Here is a 21,621-nt window from a genome sequence, read left to right as displayed (position 1 = left end):
CTTCATCTATGTCTCAGGTGTCAAGGTAAAGCATGTTCAGTGGAGTCCTGCTTTGTGGCCAAAATGCTGAGACACAATTTGAATAAACATTACAATAATAGAAATACTGGATCAGTTTCTGGGTGGCTGTAAATAAATATAGTTCCTTTGACTTCAGTGGAATGTGATGATTAATAACAGCTAAGGACCTTGTTCCTTCTACCAGCTCCTTAAAAGAAGGCCAAGTTAATCCCCCTCTGGGGACCTGAGCTGTGCAAGTGATTTCTTTCCGTTTCTAGGTCAACCTGGCAATTTATCTTTGTGGAACAGTTGTCTGTGGAGAAGAGGGAGTGGAAGGGAAGGTTAAAAAATAATTATCTGAATGAGGTGAAATTCCAGGCAAATGAGTTTACACACATCTTTTCTACAAGGCAAACTTGGGGTATCAACAGCTGTCCTACAGGAACCCAAAATTAGATGTTTCAGGTGAGTGACTTCTAGCTACTGGCCTAATGAACAGAGTGGAGACTGTAAATCTCCTCACATCCTTGTTGCTAAGAGGGAGGGAGGGTTGAAGAAAAGCAGGAAGACAGAAAATATTTTACTTCAGAAGAACAGATTTGAGTTCACCTCTGTAGTTATAGGACTTGGGCTAACTGAAAAGCTTCAAAACAAGATCAGTGAAGCCAGTATCAGCAAGAGTGGCAAGGCTGGATGAAGTATATGGATTTTTCTGTAGTAACGAGAACTTGGACATTACAAATACCATGTTTAAAGCCCTTAACCTTGCTTCTCTCTCTGAGGGATAATAAGCAACAAAGTCTGATCTTTATTCAACTTCTGTGGCAGGAGTATGAAAACCTATCAGTGGAAGTTAGTCTCAATTTATAGTCTTCCATGTTTATCCCTAGTTTAGCAACTTTCCCTGTCAACAGAGAAGGACAGAGTTTGCAAAAGCCACTTGGACGATGGACAGTTCATTTAGGCTTTAGCATTGGCTCAACCTTTCTTGGAATAGTGGAGTCTCATCTCTGTGTAATTTGTAAAGGTAAATGAGTGTACTTGTTAATGGATATTTTCATCTAAAAAGAGGAACATTTAGTTTCAGATGCTAGTGGAAGATGACTGATACTACTACATTCTGCTGTGTGAATGAGAAGTAAGGAAATCTATGTTAGTTCAGGCCAATGTACTTCCATTAGACTTTTGGGCTTTACCCAAAAGATGAATGTCCTTTCTTTCTCCATTTCCTGCATTGATGAACAATATGTCTCTCTCTCTTTAATGCTACTCTTCTTGCTTTGGTGAGTAATGCTCTTTCTCACTGAACAAAGTCCATAAGAACATGCAAAAATACATATAATGGTTCATAGTATCATAGTGCACTTCCAGCAGAAATGGGAGATTGTTCTGAGAAGTGATGTATGGCTGGATTTTGCAGTGTTAGAAATACTGCACCTAAGATCCAAACCAATACCCACGGATGTCAGTGAAGCTGATGTATTGGCTTCAAGGGCACTGTGGATGAAATTACGTACTCACAGGAAAAACAGAAAAGGGCTGGTTAGAAGCCTTATATATGAGATAATCACGATGGCTGAATAAACCCACAGCTGATCTGCTTTTAACAATGCCCAAAACACTAAGCCACAACATGCTTTGCAAAATGATAAAGGTCTTTCAATCTCCAGCTTGCCCTGGAGTGAGGAGGGGAGAGGGAAAGGCGCAGGCTGCCAGCTGCTGAGTGTCCCATTACCGAGCTAAAGGGATCGCAGCAATTACATCTGCTTCACCAGCCCAGCAGGAGAGAAGAAGAGGACATCCTGGCTCATGCAGATTCCGCAGTAACCAGGCACCTTGCCAAGAAAAAATCGGGAGATAGCACTGATCAGGAAATAGATTTCATTAGCAGAGAAAATGCCGAGAGAAACAAAGCACACCACCAGTGGCTTTGGGCACAGGCAGAGCAATATCTCCAGGCAAATAGGTGTTGAACGCCAACATATGCATTCCACACAGGTCCCTCTGCTTAGCAGGGGCTGAGTCTGGTATCTGGTAGGACTATTTCGCAGCTGGTGTTCTTTAGTAATCTATTTTCCTTTTTTTTTTTTCAGGGTCATTTATCTATGTATTGCAAACTAGAGTAAGACGAGTAAAAAATCAGTTAAAACCAAAAAAAAGTCGCATCTTCTTCCAAACCATCATCCAGTTAAATGGAATCGATATAAAGTATTTGAAGATGAAACACACTAGTTGAAATGAAAAAGTCTGATACAAAGGCACCTAAATGTTCAGTAACAGTTTATACTCATCTGGACAACCCAGAGTGTATAAAATTTAAATGGGAACAAGTTGGTGACATTTTCTTCAGTTCAGCTCCTACTGGGGAAAAAGAAAAAAGGAGTAGTTGTACTCCTACACAGAAATCTCTTCCAAGTTGTTAGCCTCATGGTAAAGATTCAGCTAGAAGGAAAGTATATGTCAAAGGCAAAGCAGAAGATTATCACTTACAAAAATATATCCCTGAAACAGAATAGTGACCTGCTGACATCTACAACTAAATGTGCATCAGTCACAGAAAATTTTACTCCAGACAAGATTTTAGTCTTGTGAACTGTGAGGTTTTTAGCATGGTGCTAGAAGCCAACAGAGCACAAACTCAAACATGGAAAACCTGAAGATAACAGCACTAGCATACACACAGATGCCATTTTTTACTTTTTCTGGGGTCTGCAATATGCAAGACCTAAACGATTTGGATTGCTTTGAAGCGTTTATGAAACAAGTTCAGAAGCTTGAAGATCAACCCAGCATCCATTGTAAAAGATACAGAAGAGATTCTGTAAGATGAGAAATCTTACTGAAGAGATATGAGAAAGGGATGTCAACTTTCCTCTTAATTATGTGCCAACATGACTGAATCACTGGCTGTAAGAATTAGGAGCGACAATCAGGATTTTGTGAAGGATTGGTCTTTTTCCAGGACGGACACCTTTTGGGATATTAGGTTTATAAAACTGAAATCAAAATGTATTGCTCCTATGATAAGTTAAGGGATGGCCATGTGGAGAGCTATCATTCACATGTATTTAGCAGCTAAAATTTGAAAAGTCTGGGAGATACCCAAGTCTTCCAGAGAGAGGGTTGAGAGCCCCTCACTTGGGTAACAAGGAGGGGTGGCGTGGCCTTGGAAGAATTTTGAGAAGCAGCTGAAGACACTGAAGTTTACTAGTGGAAGTTGAGTGGCGTGAAACTGGAAAAATATGATGCTCTGGTTTAAGAAAGACACTTCTTTCTGTTGTGAAGGTAGATCAAGTTATGAAAAGGATTTCAATGCTGTGGTTTCCTGAAATAGCAGGGGACTTAATGAGATGACGCAGCAGGATCTTTCCAAGTCCCTGAGCCTGAGGACTTCAGTGCAGGACAACTTTCTTGGGTTGAAGGGAAGCTGGAACCACGTCTCAGAGAAAGTGATGATTAACGCAAACCTCTTCTCTCTTTCCAAATGTGGAAGTCCTTTGACTTCAACTTCTCTAACCACCTCAAAGCACAGCTGTGTGTTGTGTTGATTTTTCACGTACATGTTATTGCATATAACTAATTTTCCACTGGGCATGTCTGGAGAATGAAAGAACCACACATGCTAGAGGTTGGTTATATCTTGTACTGCTAGAAAGGACTGTACTGTAAATGGTCACAGTATATGCAACTATGGAATAACATAGACCAGCATGTGACAATTTTGATAAACTTATCTTACAAAATAAGTAGGTTTTGGAAAATTCCTGGTATTCCTGTGAATTTATATGTTTGGAAGTCAAAGTTTCTAGTGTCCTGGGTTTCTGAACAGACAGGCCTTGAACTCTGAGCCCCAGGTCTTTCAGATGCCTCACTATAGAAGCAGGTATTGAAACAGCCAGAGAATTTCTCCCAAGGTCTCATTTACCTCAAATATATTGAACATTGAATTTTTACCGACTACAACTTCTCACAGCTTCTGCTACATGGAAAATGCTGATGCACTAATGTCTTAATGCAGATGAATGCCATTTCAAAATATGGGTATTTCCCATCAAGTGGAAACTCAAGGTTTTAACCGCTCTATTTAGAAAACTGCAAATCTTCATATATTAAATTATTTCCACTTATCGTAAGATCAGAACACTATCTGACAAAGTAAACCATACGTAAAGAACACACATTTATTTTTCTAAATTGCTTTCCTCAAAAGTGAATGAAAAGAGATTCTGGCTGAGATTTTCAAGTGTGAATGCTTAAATATAGGCTCTTAGGCCTAAATATAGGAGCTTAAATGAATGCTTTCATTTTCAGAATTGCTGAGGTCCTGTAAAGTTTAGTAAAATGAAAAGAAGTCAGTAATTTTAAAATTCAGACTATGAATTTAGGAGCCCATTCTGACATACCCATTTCTATATATTTTTTATTATCAGGATGTCTTATTTTTACATTTCAAAACTTCTTATTCTTCATCAAAATTTTGATCTGCTTGCTCAAACATTTGTGGCCCATTCTTTTTGAATAGCCACTGCCACAGAGTTAAATACAAAAATCTACAATTGAAAAAGGGAGTAGTGAACCAAGACTCACTCTTCCCTTCTGTATTATTCCATGGCTCAATTGTTACCAATTCAAAAAGTGGCTGCTTGGTTGCACAGCTCCCTCTTTGCAACAGAGGAATTTTATTTTCTAAGAATATAAAAAGGTCAGTAGCCCAGGGGGTTTACTTCCAAATCCTATACTTTATTAAGGGAAGCACAACAAGGTAATGCCTTTTATATCTGTAACAAATGGTTACAAGAACTTCAAACAGAAATTATAAAAGGCAGCTTGGGATTTTTTTTTCCTAATGCCCGTATGACCATCCCTCTCATACAGGGAGAATTTTAATGTGAAATCATTACAGCTTTTTCATACTCTTTCACATCCCATATTGATTAAAATGTTCCCTGAACTATTGCAGAGATCTTACAAGATGCACTAGCTGCCTCATTCATGGATCTCCTTGTTTTGTGTTAACTTATAGAAGTGCTTTGGGAAATAATAAGAGATTTCATGTGTAGATTTTTTTAAAAACATTGCTTTCCCATTATGCCTCCATTGTTAGGACAGCTAGAAAATACAAAAGCAGTGTGTATTACTGATGCACCTATATGGATCAAAGAAACCAGTTCGTGCTTTATAGTTTTTGCCAGAAGAATCTCCCACAAAATAGACTAACATGTCAGAAAAGTTGGAGACAATGACAGAGGTTTTACATTCTCAAATTAACTCCATTAAGGCAAAGTGGCCTCCATGGAATACAGCCATTAGATTACATAAGCTTTAATTACTAGCCAGTGTTGACTTGTGACTCTTACTTGGAAATTGCATGTCATTCATTTTATTTAATTTATATCTTCATTTGGCTTCCCTTATTCTACTTGTCCTAACAAAAAAGTTATTATTCATACAGCAATCTATAACACAGTTTAATATCCTAATTTTAAAAATGCTTAGACATATGCTTAACTTTAGGGTTATAAGCAGCTTTGTTAAAGCAAAGAGACCAATACTTCATATTAGAAAGCATTTGTCTAGTTGACTGGTTTTGTTTACACCATGAAACCCCATCACCATTACGAAGCCACTATTGCTGTTGGATAGATGGAGTGTACAGCTAATGAAGTAACTTCTCCAAAGAAAAGGGACTGACATATGGAAAAAAAAGAAAAAAAAGAAAAAAAAAGGTTGCTGGCACGAAAGAGAAGTTAATTTTTCACAGATTCTCAGGTTGACCTCACTGCCAGCAACATGCTATAATTCTGAAATTTGGCCTTTCTTTGTTCCCAAATGAAACATAGTGTTTAGCATGTCTTTGGAAAAGGTAGAGTACACTTTAGCCTGGACACTGCTCCAGTTTTGAAAAAGAAGCATAGATGCTTTTTGCATACTACTATATGCACTATTTCCAAAAGCACTTTCACTTTGTTTTGCCCATTTGACCCAATATCTCTAACTTTTAGTGTTGAGTCTTTTGCTTTGGAAAAACTAAAGTTGCACTTCAGACACAATGATATGAGCTTGGCTATGTTAAACTGGCTAAGAGGGAAAAATTTTTGCTCCTGCAACAGATGTATAAAATCTGTCATAATTAGCAACTAGATGCCCAAGAGAGGAAAGCAGGAACGTTGCAGACTAGGACTAAGTACTCATTCTACAAGCTGTCCTCTGTGCATCACTGCAAATGCATATTTATCACAGTCTGCAAACCCTGCAGTACCTCAGCTCTGCTCAGTCTCCTCCTGAGAACAGACTTGTCATGTTACGTCAAACTGGGTGTTAAAAGCTTCTGGGATTTGATGGCTTGAGCATACGTTTTCTAAAGACAAACCTGGAATCAAGCTCCTTTTTCCACTGGGAATGAAATGCCTTTCCAAACTATGGTGTTCTTATAAGGAATCAACCACATCACTCCTTACCTCTCCTCTCCCTGCTCTCTGGAACCCAAAGACAGGTTTGGTTTCTCCAACGGTTTGAACAAGTAGCTTGCCTAAGCCTCACAATATATACGGTATGACTGGAACCAGAAACTTGCTTTTTTATATCTGAGGAGAAATGTTCGATACGCAGGATTTGCTGTACATTCACCTATACAAACTCCTGTAGTTTTTATTTTCAACGACCCAGCACGCCTGCTGTTTCGTGTCTCTCTATCTAGCACTCTAGCTCAAAGTTACGGGTATAATCAATGTGTTAATGCACGGAGGGAAAATGATTAGACTGACGAGGCCTCCTTTTCTCAGAATTTTCCTATTAGAGAAGCAGGGATTCCCTACGGAAGTAGGGAATTTAGGTACTTCTTTTTGTATCAAAATGCACAGCTACAACATGCTTTAATTACTAAACTAGATGGAAATGCTAAGAAAAGCACATGACATCTCCATGAATTCCAGACAGATTCACTGAAACCCATGCTCTTACAACAAACGCCAAGTGATGAGAGTACTAAGTGTGGTTGCCTTGTGGGCCCAGCTGTTTAACTAGTAGATTGTATTCAAGGTGTCGCAGGTCAGGACTGAGGTGTAATGGTATAGCTGCCCAAGGAGAACCCACACTGTGCCTGCCTACATAATAACAGCTGTAATTTCTACACAAGTATCTTCAGTTATGTGATAGACTCTTACAGTCTTGTTACAGGCAAATTCTGCACTTGCTGTATCAGGTTTAGTGGAACACTGATCATCAGAAACTTCAAAATAGGAAAAAAAATCTCTTTGACAATATGTTTGGAGGCATGTTCATTCTGTTCTTGCAAAACTATATTTGAGATTGAATGTGGTGATCCTACAAATGAAGGACCAGTAGAGATCAGGACAGAACAAGCAAACTACTTCTCCACTGGAAACACAGTCCTTCCAAATGCCTGTTTTGCTCAGGTTATTGGACAACACCTGCTAGGATGCATTCCCTGGTGCACATTTATGGGCTAGAAGAGACATTTCCATGACTGTTTTCACTGATGACCCTCAAGTCAGATGATGAACTTGCTACTGATGTCATGAAGCTTCTGCCATCTGAACCAACCACCTCCAACACTCCTCATTCCTCCTAATCAGCATCATGGCCTGTCTCCATCCTTCTTCCCTACAATTAAATAGATCCTAGCAATTAAAAGAGGAAGCCTTCTTTTCAATCACCATAATTTTTGAAGTGCATAAGTCTCCAAGAAAACATTGGCTGCACATGGCAACCAATGCAAGGAATCTAAATTAATTTTCAGCTGAGTTTGCTGTTTGTTTGTTGTTTATTCTCTAGCCTTCTTCATCACTGCCACTACAAAGATAAAGATCCAAGAAAGGAGCATTTCTGAGGCATGGATCTCTGCACATGTAGCCATGACATCAACACATGCTTAAGAAACCTGTGTTTTCTAGAAGAAATATTTGTAAGAAGTTCTGTCTCTTCTTTGAGAACATCTTCCCTTTCTAGCGAACAATTTACTGCCTAGAGAGAAAAGCTAGTTCTAGGCAGGAATAGACTTAGATTTGTCTTTAAGTATGTTTTCAGCAAACAAGCAAGATAGGTTATCTTGAATGTACCTAACTGTACTAAAGTGTCATTAGCTATACTGGACTTTATCTTGATCACCTCTACTGAGCCAGACAAATCCTGTGAGATGAGCAGTACTGCCAGACAAACAGCAAATATGCTCTTGACAAGGGCAGAATCCACCAGACTTAGAAATACCAATGCTACTTCCCTTTGTTTTGGTTTCATATTTTTAATTAAACATACGTCCAAATTACATAATTCTGCCATTATACAACAGAATTGTTTACGAGTTTGCTAATTGTTCAGATGAGCAGCTTATGTAAAACAGAGATATTTCCTTTAAGTAACACAGAAAGAGACTATTTAAACCTTTGAGCTGTGAGATTCCTATTATTTACAGCACATTTGGAAACATTCTCGAAATGGATGCAAGTACTAGGAGAGAAAAAGACCTGAAAATCTAACTACTAGGATAACTTACGTCACCATAAAAATAAGTTTTTGCAAGAAATCCCTTAGAAACAACAATCAAACTAGACAAAACACCCCACATCTTTGCAATATAAAGCCAATTTCTGCTGAATAATTCAGAAGTCTAATTGGAAATAGATACAGTTTTAAAATTTAACAGGATTTTAACATCCAGAAAAATTCTGCACATGCACATCGTCAGTATGATACATGTTTTTACCGTTGTTTTGCTTTTGTTAAGTTTATTTTAGCATTGCTTTTCCTGCTCCTCGCCCTCATCTAACAGGAACATACTACTTCCAGAAAGACTCGCAAAGGCTATGTGTTGATAGTGAAAGCTGGTCTCAGATTTTGGAGAGTCTCCCCTTTCCACCTGCACTCTAGCCAACCTCTAAAACAATATTTACTGAATCTTTTTCCACATTGTACAAGGTGAGCATTTACATTCTTTTACAAAGCTTACCAAAACCGTGTAATAGTTAAAATGGTGTACTAAATCCATTGTAAGAGAGTGATTACTAACTGTTCCAGCAGAGGATTGGAGGCAAACATAAGGAGCAGGCTGGGGGACTGGAATGCCCCACTCTAGCAGGCTATAAGAAGATATTAATTAGTACATGACATGAACAAGAGTCATCCTCCTTGGTATATAATATCATTCAATATAAAGCAGCGTATTGAAAATACCTCCTTAGTAAACTCTACTGTATACTCTACATGTGTTTTATTAGTCTGTTTGTCCTATTTGAGTCAAACAGTCTGATTAGTCTCTCACATCCCTGTTTTGATCCACTTTCTGCAACATTGTTGGAAAACATCTATGAGAGACACAACTAAACTGGACAAGGGATATACACATACGCCCACACACAGTTTAATAGCATTTCTCTTTTTCTGGAGCTACTGTTTATTAAGGGATTTGGTGGTTTTGTCTTCATTGTACATTTATGCCTCTTGATTTGGGGATCTCACTGTGCTCCATGTGCTAAAACCAGGTTGCAAAGCCTCCTGAAGAGCTGCAAGTAGCTCTTCTAAAGTCAGAATAAATAATCTGATTTAATGAAATAATACTGATTATAGTAACAGGTTTACTTTGAAAAATAAATATCTAAATGGGGACCTGGCATAGTCAAGTAACCAGTGTGTGTTTATGTGTATAGCTTTCAAATTACCATCTACACCTGTGCCATAAACTGATGCCAGAATTAGGCTAAATGAATACAACGCTATTATTACTATTATTATTATTTTACAACATTCAGTAGTGCACAGACGCTTTACAGTACATATAGATACTGTCACTATTCCCACAATGCAATGGGAGTGGCAGGCGGATCTCCGATCCCTTGAATCCACTGTGGAAATCTTTACACAGGTGAATCTATTTGTGATGGTCATTTATTTCGTGCTTCCTTCCTTCCAAAGAAAATGCAGCGAGGGAAGGGAATCTGACTTTCTTTTGAAGTAAGAGTAAATGTAAAAAGAGCTTATTTAGCCATAGTCAGATATACAACAGACACGAAAAAACAAGCTACTTTTACCTGTGAAATAAGACGGACTTGACAAGTGTGACAACATCCCGACTGGCATTGTACCCTGCACAAACAATGGCAACATGGATGGTCTGTTGGAGAAAAGGAACAAAAAGAACAAAAATTAAAGCCTGCGGCTGTGTTTTATCATTCATTAAGGACAACACATACATGACAGTGCTATTATTAATGTGGCGACTGTTAAAGATTTCAGTGGGTGTTTTGCAGCTGTTTGCAGCCCACTTGAGGCAGTTTGTTAAAAACATCTTAATTGAGTTATAACACCATCATCATTCCAAAGTCATTACTATTCCTGAATTACATCAGATGTCTGAACACAATTGCATTTATTAGCTAAGGGCATATGTGTGTGTGTCTGTACACACACACACACACATTTAGCAGCACACAACATTTTGAGTATGCAAATACACAGACACTTCAACCTTCTGAACCAAAGTTTAAAATTATCTCTGATAATTAGAAGCAGATGCGCTCTTAGAAATTCGGCATTATTTCCGTCTTAAGGGCAGCCACTAAGAAGAGGGAGAGCAAGCTCTGATCGATGAGTGGGACAACCGGTTTCCCAAGGGCCTTGGTGCACCCCAGCAACAAGACAGGATATCAGAGAAGTGATCGTTCCACTCTACTCAGCACTGGTGAGGCCGCATCTCGAATGCTGTGTTCAATTTTGGGCCCTTCATCATAAGAAGGACATTGAGGTGCTGGAGAGAGTGCAGAGAAGGGCGACGAAGCTGGTGAGGGGTCTGGAGCACAAGTCTGATGAGGAGCGGCTGAGGGAGCTGGGGCTGTTCAGCCTGGAGAAAAGGAGGCTGAGGGGAGACCTGGTCGCTGTCTGCAACTGCCTGAAAGGAGGTTGTAGCATGGAGGGGGTTGGTCTCTTCTCCCAAGTAGCAAGTGACAGGACAAGAGGAAATGGCCTCAAGTTGCGCCAGGGGAAGTTTAGATTGGATATTAGGAAAAATTTCTTCAAGGAAAAGGTTGTGAGGCATTGGAACAGGCTGCCCAGGGAAGTGGTTGAGTCACCATCCCTGGAGGTGTTTAAAAGGCATTTAGATGAGGTTCTTAGGGACATGGTGTAGTGCCAGTGTTAGGTTATGGTTGGACTCGATGATCCTGAGGGTCTCTTCCAGCCAGAGCAATTCTATGATTCTATGACATGAGCTGCGAAGGCAGGTGGTCATTTCCCTGCCTGTGACTAACAGTATGGGCTGTACTGGGCAGTGTTAATGTGAAGTTGAATACAATCACACACACACATTCTCTCCACCCCAGAACCTTGGTAAATTATCACTTATTCTGTGCCTTCTCAGCTCCCTTTTTAATATAAGGAAGAGGTTTACTCATGTCTTCAAGAGGAAAGGGAAAATTGAAAAGGGGCTACTAGTCGTTATTATTGAGGTAGTAAGTAATAATTTGAAAAATGCTGTTAAGTTACTCTTCTCTGATTTTAAAATCAGCTACTGCTATTCCCTGTGGACAAGAGCAAATTAATCTCAGCAAGTTTTCACTCCAGCTTCTGTATTTTTGTTTCTTAGTGGTCACAGAAATAAAGGAGAGTTCACGATGCTGGCAGTACAAAGCCGCAATTGGGGACACAGCTGTGAAACTGCAAGGAAGCCTCATTTGGCTTCCATTTGAAGCTTGGTTAGCTGGTGTCTCACACATACAGCCCTCATGTTCCACAGAAAGACCACTACACAGAGAACAAATAAGGAATTTTGCCTCCACACATAGTCACAGATTCCCGAAGTCTGGCTTGTAACAGAAGCAGATTTACACAAGAGGTGGCACGTGTGGGGCACATCTAAAGAGGCCACAACCCCATCCATTAACATTGCCTGGTACAGGGCACAATTTGAATCATATAATTGCGAAGTGGCTGTGCCATTGTACAACCCCCACATGAACATTGCAGCTGCCTCCAGCCCTCATGTGCCTCACTAGCTGAGGCACATTGAAGATCTGAGGTTTTAAGAGGACTTGAATTAATAAGGCAACTGTCTGTCCAGAGAGGTGTCAGAAAGAAAAGATATTGCAGTATATTATGGCAACAGCTCCGTGAGGTATTCGGCACTTTATGATAAAGTCAATGGGTGTTGTGCATGCTCAGCACTTTGCAAAAATTGTGTTTCTCTCTTGTGATAACAACAGGAGAGAACAGAAGCTGCTTATTAACTTTTTTTGCAGCAGTGGTTTGTACCATGCTTATGGGGCCATGGGTTCCTGTGGGTGCACAGGTTTCTGACACGGCATGCTCTGCCTCCTCTCTGGTTGCCACCTGGTCTTCCTCAGCCTTTTGGAAGACCTAAGATCTTCCCTTCGATGCCAATTCAAATCAAATTAACTGAGAATGGTTTCATGTCTGCTTTAAATGCTTCACCTGAAGACACTGGACCAGACACAAACATTTTATGGGTTTTGGCAGAATAGCACTGTCATACCCCTGTCAACATTATTTTATACTACCTCTACTTGTCAGAAAACCTATCCTTGCAGCTTCTCTCTCCACCTTTCAAACCCTCGCAAAATCAGACTTTATTCTGTCAAGGACTTCCTGCGTCTGTTCTCCTTTTCCTAAATCACTTTGTTTCAAAATTAAAAGTATGTTTTCCTTGATGTCTTTCAGCAGGTGCTGTTGCTTGCACACTGTCTTAGCCAGGGCACAGTGAGGAGACAGCACTTGCTGCTCTTCTGAATGTCCTTTTCCAGTTCAGAGACACATGTACCTTCTGCTCAGCCTCTCTGGTGTTTAATACCATTTATCATTTCTATGCCTGCCTGCAATCAGCTATAGGAAAAGAGCAATAATTCTCAAAGAGAATAGAAAGCTAGTCCTTTTTTTACTGAAGTTTTTGCCTGCAGCATGCTGCAAGACTCAGGCTGTTCCTCCTTTGCTTCATTCACTTTCCTCTCCCTCATTGTTTAACTGTTAAAAAAAATAGTGGGAAAATTGATAAGTCAACATGAGCTCAACGACCTGAACTGTCTGCAGATGTTTGCATCCCAACTAAAAAAGTTTTATTCCCATTTTTCTCCATGCTTGTTCCAAATTCATGTTTGCATAGAGAGCAGCTGGCTATAGCCAAATCCTGGCAAGATAGGGCAATAGTGGCTGGAAGAAGGAAGCACTTCAAAGAACTTGCATGCTCCTGAGTATACTACGGCAAGCATTTGCTTCCAGATTATGAAACTGGTCAGCAGCACCACAGCTCTCTCGAACTCCTCATTTTCTATCTGGAGAGGGCTAGAAGATTGCATCCCCATCCCACCAGAACTGGCCACTGTGACCCACACGACCTCCAGGCTCGGTGACTGCAGCTAACACCTAGAAATGAAGCCAGATAAGCCAAGAATGTTCCAACTTCCACAACATGTTGCAGCCTGTCTGCTTGGTTCAGTATGTCCATCCAAACATCTCACACTAAGGCTCTGCATGCTACACTTGCTCCTCACTGTTTACAATCTGTGATAATTCCCGTTGTCAAACTCTAGCCGGGATATTCAGAAGTCATTGTGGGACTAAACTGAGCTCCTTGAAAGTGTCCATCCTCCCACAACGCTCTTTTAAAATTGAATGGTAGGCATGTTCATCACCAGTAGGTGTGGAAGAAGTCTGGACAGAGGCCATTCACTGGAGCTGCTTTTAGATAATGGAACTCACTGCAGCAACAGATGAAATGATGATACATCTTGCTTTCCAGACTCAATGAATTCTTCCTCTGCTTATCTGTACAGATATGAATAGCTAATCAAAGCACTGTGGAAGTGAATCAAGCTGTTCTTCCTGTAGGCTGGGGATCAGGGACAAAAAGAGAACTATTTTTGATTTTAAATAGTTTAGGGAACACTCAGGCCCAGGTACTGAAGGGCATTTAAGGAAGTTAAGCTTCTTTAGGAATGGGAGTTAAATAATCCAAAGTGCATGCTAACATGGTTTAGAAACTATTACTTCAGCCTCTACAGACCAGGAAAAAACTGTTTCTGAAAGCAGTATTTCATCTAAGTTCATTCTGGGTTAATGTTAATGGGAAGAAAATATCTAAAAACACATGAAGAACTGGGCCTTAGATCCCACGCTGATGAGGAGTATGAAGTGCCTAGATAAACAGATGTTATTTTTTTTCTTCCTCAGGCTACTTTTTGGAATGGTGAAATAATGAGCTTAACAAACTCTAATTAGTTCTTATGGCTAAAAATAATCTTTGGTAAAGCATTTCGTACTTCACTAATTTTCCAGTAGTACTAGCCAGGCCTTTCATTGCAGATACCTAATCCTTCATAAATAATTGTTGAATGTGGTTAAGAAATATTAAAAGCTTGTTACAAAAATGTAAACATGTTACAAATGTTTCCCAAAGGCAGGTAACATCTGTTTTTCCTGTGTTTTACACTGCTTAAGTTGGTGGGGGCCTGTTCTTTGTGGACCACTACCTGCTTAACCCTATCGAGCAAAACTATCGAGAATAGCAGCAATACAAATATGCCTGTAAAAATGCTTCAAACGTTAAGTACTCTGCTAACCTACTGAATGCTATACTGCTAATTAACCATTTTCTAATATATAATATCTTTAAAAATATTTATAAAAGCACACTTAACTCAAACTAAATGCCGGGCTTATGGAGGCACAAGGTGAAAAGATAATAAAAAATGCTGGTCCAATTTATAACATCAGAAGAGCTCTCCTGTGATGCAATAGAGTAGAAAGTGGTGGCTGGAATGCAACAAACCCATTATTTTTTTCATATAGATCACAATTATTACCACACAGATTACGCTTTATCAGATATTTAATGTCCATTTGTTGTAACTGCATTTTCAAATGTTTTAATCATCGCTGAAGACCATCCCAAATTAGATTCTGAAATGTCATCTTCAGTAAATCTCAAAGAACTGCCTCAATGAAATAAACAACCTATTCCTAGCTCTCTTTGTCTCCCGCAGAGCTCCAGTCTTCTTCTTCTTGGGACTCTTGTTTCTTTTTACTCAAGTTGTTGACTCTTGCTGTGATATATTCCAGGGTCAGAGGTTAAAACAGATTTAATTTACACTGGTGAAACACTGAAAACAGAGAGTGAATGCAGTCAAGATAGCATTCACACAAACATGGAACCAGAATCTACAGTAATAGGATAAGCGATGAGACCTCTGGCAAACCTGATAATAAGGAAGTTTAATTTTAACTTCCATTACTGTTACTGAATTACTGAGTGAATTCCTTAAGAAGAAAAAGCTATTTCGTTATCAAAATAGTGTGCGGTGAGATACGGGGTTGGCAAATGAAGTAAGGTTTCGTATTTTATGTAACCAGTGCCTCCAGCAAAATGCTAAACCCCACTGAGCAAGTAAATTCATTGGCAAAACACACTATAAACTGAAGGGCCACTTAAACTGTTCCTCCTTTAAGCTGCTATTTTTGTGTCCCAAATTGGTTGGTACATTGAACAACCAAGACCTGAGATTCAGCTCATCACTGCTTGGCATGATAATAAAGGAGAAGTGAGGTTTGCTTATTGATGGCCTGAACCTTCCCTTATTAAAAGAAATACCAAAATGCTTACAGAGAGGAAAATCAGACCCTCATTTCTGGGAGGATGGAAAATGAAAAACACACTCTTCTTTTTCCCTCTCCTTAAAATAATGTTGGTTCCTTTTTCCACACTGACAGACAAAGATGTCCAACTGGAAAGCAATAATTCCTTTTTAAATGATATTTGCCCATTAAATAGACTTTATCTGAAGAGATAATTAGGCCTCCTTTTTCTCTCCCACTTATTTTCTTTCAACTTTTATCTTCCTAGTGGCAGAAAGCAAGATAAAAGGTGATACGGTATTACCCTCTTTGTAGAAATAAATGGAGGAATTATGTTTGTTATCTTCACCAGCTACATTGGCACAAGGCCTTCAAGCAAGTCTTTCTGGTTTGGATCTATCCATATTCAGAACTGTCATCATTCAGATATCTGACAACTAAATAGCTGAATGACATCCAGCTATGACTACTGGCATAAAATGGGGAAAACCAAACAAAGCATCGCCTTAAAACCTCCTTAGAAACAGATCTCCTGTTCCCTGCAGCTAACCACAGCTCTTGAGCACAGCTCAAGCAAAGCAGGTGGTTCCACAGTAGCATCCAGACACACTCCTGAATGTGACTCAAAAGCACAGGCTGGCTCTATAAGCCACAATTTAATTAATGGTAAACTCTGAACTGTTCTAGTACAGATGCACAAATAAAGGAATAAGGCTTTTCAAAGCACTGTGGCACTTTCATTTAATTTAGAAACACACGGGGTCAGCTTGCCACAGGTCTTTATCAGAATAGCTGCACTGAAGTCAGCTTGGAACAAGGATTTTATTTTTATACCAGGTTTGGGGACACAAAGACAAAAAACTCTGATCAAATAATAACTCAAAAGATATTCAGATGATCAAATGTTCTAAAGTTTTTTAAAAAACAATAATTAAAAATAATCTGAAAAGTTGCACCCATGAAGTCCTTTAAGAAGCTGGTTTCTGCACAGAAAGTTCCAGGGGGAAGGAAGTAGGGATCTCCAACGTCCTTAAAGGATCAACTATATCCAAGTTCGTTTCGGGCAGGTTCCTTTTGTTTATTTACCTCACATTTTTCCACTGCTGGCTGCTGCCCGCACTCGGAGCTGTTCCCCGCCACGATGCCAGCCCGCAGGCTCTCGCTGTCGCCCGTCCCCTCCTCCATGGAGTACGTCCTGGAGTGGTTGCCGCGGCGGTGCGCGGGGCCGCGGCCCTGCGCCAGGCTGAGCTGCTTGCGCAGGATGCGGTTCTCCTCCTCCACCTCCCGCACGCGGATCTCCAGGCTCTCCCGCTGGCTCGAGGCCGCGTACCGAGGGCTGTGGGGCTGGGATTCAAGCGGAGACAGCGACACCGGCTTCCCATCTGCAAGAGAAGGAAACGGAACGCCCCTGTCAGAATACACTCGAAGCTGCGTTTTCCTTTAGTGTCAGCATCATGAGGCAGGGACGTGTTTCAAATACAGCTGCGTTTTATGCAGACTTGGCACTTGAAGGCAATGCTTAAGTGTGTGGTAAACTTGGACAAAGGCTGAAGCTCTGTGAGCTACCAGTCTTCTTAATTTTAAAACCACACTAAAAGATAAGCATGTGTTTCTTTTGTTCTGGATAGGGCACCCTGCCAGTCTCTAGTCTGGGAAGATAGTCAAGAACAGGAGGATTTCATTCAAAAACAATTAATATGCAGTTAAATATATTTTAGAAATGTATGCAAGACAAAATAATTTTCCTATTCCCCATTTCCTCCACAGTCAAGCATTTTGGTTACCATTTTGTGCCAAAGAGTAGCCCCAGGTGATTCACATGTGAGGAGCAGCTGGTATGTATTCAGCAACACAGTATTAAATGCTTGCTGAGAAATAAGAGGTTCAGAAGGACAAAAACATTCAATATACATGTGGGTCAAATTCTGGAAAGTATTCTGGCTGAAAAAGACAACAAGGGAGTTAAAAAAAACCCCCACACAAACAAAAAACACAACACAAATAACAGTTGAGTTCAACACCTTTAACTGAAAAGTTACATCCCATAAATATGAGGCACTTTGTTTTCATGTTTTCAAAAGGTATCTATCTTCTTTGTTCAAAACAGCATTAAAAATGATCTAAAGTATAAAAAAGATACATTAACCTAAAAAAAAAGTCTATAACCAAAGACAACAATTGCAACACATTCTACCACCACTTCCCAGTCCATTATTGCTACTGAATTTTAAGGAAGCAAATAAGGATGCAGTTGATGTGTTTTCAAAGGAGACATATTTTCATATAATTTCAATAAAGCTCTCTCTATATATACAGAGTACAAATGCTGCAAAGGTGCTGCAAAACTACTGTTCAAAAATGTTCAATTGAAATCAAATTGAAACAAAACAAAAAAGACAGTGAGAATTATTCATGGTGTCATAATTAGGAAGACTTTCCTTTACAGTGGAGATACCTGGGTATCTTATAGTAAAGGTATTTCTCTGAAATAACTTTCTAACTGCATGCATTAAAATAAACGTTTGCTATTTAACAATTTCTCCAATGCAGAGAGTCCCTTTGGCTTTATCAAACACCAGCTTGAGTGGTTTAGAAAACAGAAACCATGCAGTTTTTGTTTAGCAGTTCTCCTTAACAAGTACGTTTCTCACCCTCTGACTCAAAACTATCTCCCTGCTATAAAGAATTGCTCATTGCCTGTTCTCTGATTGTGTGTAGCTGCTTGGTAGAAGAGTTAAACTGCACTGCACTTGAGTTTTATAGTTTTAAGTAACTGGCAGAGTGCTCTGAGCTAACGTCTAGGCACTTTTTATCTAATCTAAATCAAAATAAACCAACATAACACATAACGAGGTCTGTGTGACTTTGGGACAAAAGATGTCCCAGGGAACACTGCAAAGAACATTGCTGTGCTCTGAAGCAAGTAGTACACTTCTGAATGGTGCAATAAATAATACTAAAGCTATTATTTTTTATTCTTCATTTGGGGTTATTGCTCTATTTTTGAGCCTTGTCAGTCTCAGATTTAATATTTTTTGTTCTGTGTCAGGTCTTGTACTTCAGACTTTCTGTGCTAATACGAAAGAAATAAAAATGACCTACAAAATTTCACTGTTCACAAAACAAAACCCAAATGCAAACCTGAATAATTATATGATGGTCGACAGCAGTCAATGACTTATCATTACAGTAGGTCCAACAATTCAGAAAACTTGACAATATGTAAGTTATTAATTCTATAGATTATTGAATGCTTCTGCATATCTGAAGTCACCTATGTTTAAGGCAAGAGATTTCATTAAACCTTACTTAAGCAGAGCACCTTAAGACACTGGAAGAAATAAAGCCTATAAAAAGCAATCCAGCATAGCTTATTTGAAAGGAGAGGGACTGAAGCAGTAGAATTTTCTTACATAAAAAACCTAAAGGATAAGCATTAACACCAAGTTCCTAGTTTTGTAGTTATCAGACTTGGAAAGGTGACAGTCTTGAAATGGACCAAGTGGTGTTAGAAGCTTGCTGGGGAAAGAGCTACAGAGAAAACAAAGTTTAGCCAAAGGTTAACTGCAGGGCTGGATAAGGGAGAAAGCAGCAGAGTGTAGGAAGGAAAAATTCACCCTCATTGAGAGGATAAGACGAATGCAGAAGCAGGGACCCTGAGCTTCTCAGATGACCCTGATCTGAACTCAAATGCTTAAAATTTTGTTAGGAACTGAGGCAGGCAAATTTATGGAGCACGTTGTGGGATCCTTTTCCATAATTTTTTACATTTCTTTCACTATCTTAAGTGCAAACTACTTGGTTTTTGGCATCTTTACAAGGTCTAGAGGTTTCTGTGTGGTTTAGCTATTATTCATCCCCTGCCTAATAGCATGTAACGCCTTTGTAATGAATTAACTGATGATTAGTGAACTCTAGGCTGCCTCTGAGATAAGAGGAAGTTATGCTGCTCACAGATAATGTTTCAGTCTGTCTGACTAGAGATACAAGAAAACACCACTCCTCCATTTCACATTCGTTCACAGTTGAAAATTCATATTATCATTGCACTCTTTGAGCACTAGCAGTATAACAATTTTAACCAAAAGCCAACATTCTGCAGAAAGAACTGGGATAGCAGGCAACCACTCTCATGGATTTCCCCCTGTTAAGGCCATGAGCAAAATCATTTGAAGTTCATTCCATAATTACTTTTTTCTCTTGAAAACCATTGTAGAGAACTCCATGGACCCTAAGGGAAAAGAAAAATAAGAAGACTGCAGTGAGGACTATGGAGAAATAAAAGCTCTGTGTAAGCAGATAAACTATTCCTTTTCTTTTGGAGCTCTAGCTCAGCTTTAATCATCTAACAGCTTAGTACTCTATGCACTTCTGCTCAGCTGGATGCTCTGGTAGGTATCGGTTATATAGGCAGCTATAAATGAAGTTCTTTTTGTTAACAGTTTGGCACTATAACATACATGCCTCCACAAGTAGGTGCTAAGGCATCCCAAGGTGCCTATTCTCATACTCGCCAAGGCATTTTTTTCTCCAACGCCTTTTTGTGAATCACTGCAGTGTGATCTCAGCTGGAAGTAGAAAACCTTGCCCAGATAACCATCTTAATAGTGGAATATAGTCTAAGCAATTTACTCCAGATCTGTGAATGCAGAACTTCATTCTACTTTGATGCAGGGGAATTATGAGCTTATGCTTCGAAGTTTCAGTGGTAGAAAGTCGTGCCATTGAAAGATGTCACAGTAAGAACACTGAAGGCTGACGTCCACTAGACAGAGACAGCACAAGAAATTACAACCAAGGCTGTCCATACTGCCCACACAAGTTTCCTCAGGTCTGACAGAAATGCTGCTCCCATCAGTATTAAGCACAAACCCTTCTCTGGATTTGGCATGGATAACATATGTGCTAAATTACATATTCATCAGTAAGAAGAGACTGTTTCCACACAAGATGACAATCAACCATCAGCCTTGGACTTAGGCAATAGTAACTGCACTTGGGCACTGCAGCTTGTCCTCTAAGTGCTGTGTTCACTTCCACTGCCGCTAATGGTACTTAAGCCCATGCTAACATGTTTTATTGAACCCAAACCTGAACCATTCAACTCTACTGAAGGCCAGCCTTACTTAAAGCATCACATTATTGTCTGCTGCTCATACAGGGACATGCCTTCCCACTGTCCTTTCCTTGAACAAAATAGCCCCCTGCAATCAGTGGATATGGAAATTAAATGTATCATACACAAAGCCCCTACACTCACAGAATATCATGGTTGCAAAGTGTATCGGGTTTGCGTGGCAAGGTTTTGGTAGCAGGGGGACTACAGAGGTGGCTTCTGTGAGAAGTTGCTAGAAACTTCCACTATGTCCAACTGAGCCAATGCCAGTTTGTTCCAAGATGGACCCGTCACTGGCCAAAGCTGATCTCATCAGCAATGGTCATAGCGCCTCTGGGGTAACATAGTTAATAAGAGGAAAAAGCTGCTGCACAACAGCAGCTGGGAGAGAGAAGTGAGAATATGTGAGAGCAACAACTCTGCAGACACCAAGCTCAGAGAAGGAGGAAAAGCTGCTCCAGGCACCAGAGCAGAGATTCCCCTGCAGCCCGTGGTGCAGCCCATGGTGAGGCCGGCTGTCCCCTGCAGCCCATGGAGGTCCATGGTGGAGCAGAGATCCACCTGCAGCCTGGGGAGGACCCCACACCAGAGCAGGTGGATGCCTGAAGGAGGCTGTGACCCCGTGGGAAGCCCACACTGGAGCAGGCTCCTGGCAGGGCCTGTGGCCCCATGAAGAGAGGAGCCCAGGCTGGAACAGGTTTGCTGGCAGGACTCGTGACCCCATGGGGGACCCAGGCTGGAGCAGACTGTTCCTGAAGGACTGCGCCCCGGGGAAGGGACCCACACTGGAGCAGCTCCTGAAGAACTGCAGCCCGTGGGAAGGACCCGCACTGGAGAAGCTCATGGAGGACGGTCTCCTGTGGGAGGGACCCCACGCTGGAGCAGGGGAGGAGTGTGAGGAGGAAGGAGCAGCA

The 21,621-nt window shown here is 40.3% G+C and overlaps 1 protein-coding gene across 2 annotated transcripts in view; it reads right to left on the bottom strand.

The window, feature by feature from the left end:
- Nucleotides 1-21,621, bottom strand: part of LARGE1 (LARGE xylosyl- and glucuronyltransferase 1) — a 289,002-nt gene that overhangs the window by 131,323 nt on the left and 136,058 nt on the right. For both annotated transcript variants that reach the window (XR_010607125.1, XM_065646803.1), the window contains exons 4-5: nucleotides 16,678-16,973; nucleotides 10,044-10,126 (exon numbers count right to left, since the gene is read on the bottom strand). Coding sequence is in view for 1 of the 2 variants with exons in the window: in XM_065646803.1 (XP_065502875.1) it covers nucleotides 10,044-10,126; nucleotides 16,678-16,973 (379 nt within the window). In the remaining variant the exon portion in view is untranslated. The remainder of the gene's footprint in view (nucleotides 1-10,043; nucleotides 10,127-16,677; nucleotides 16,974-21,621) is intronic.

The sequence above is a fragment of the Caloenas nicobarica genome, chromosome 1 (assembly GCF_036013445.1).
Source record: "Caloenas nicobarica isolate bCalNic1 chromosome 1, bCalNic1.hap1, whole genome shotgun sequence".
Lineage (NCBI taxonomy): Eukaryota > Metazoa > Chordata > Aves > Columbiformes > Columbidae > Caloenas > Caloenas nicobarica.
The sequence above is the reverse complement of the archived record's forward strand: the minus strand, read 5'-3'. Positions and strand labels throughout refer to the sequence as shown.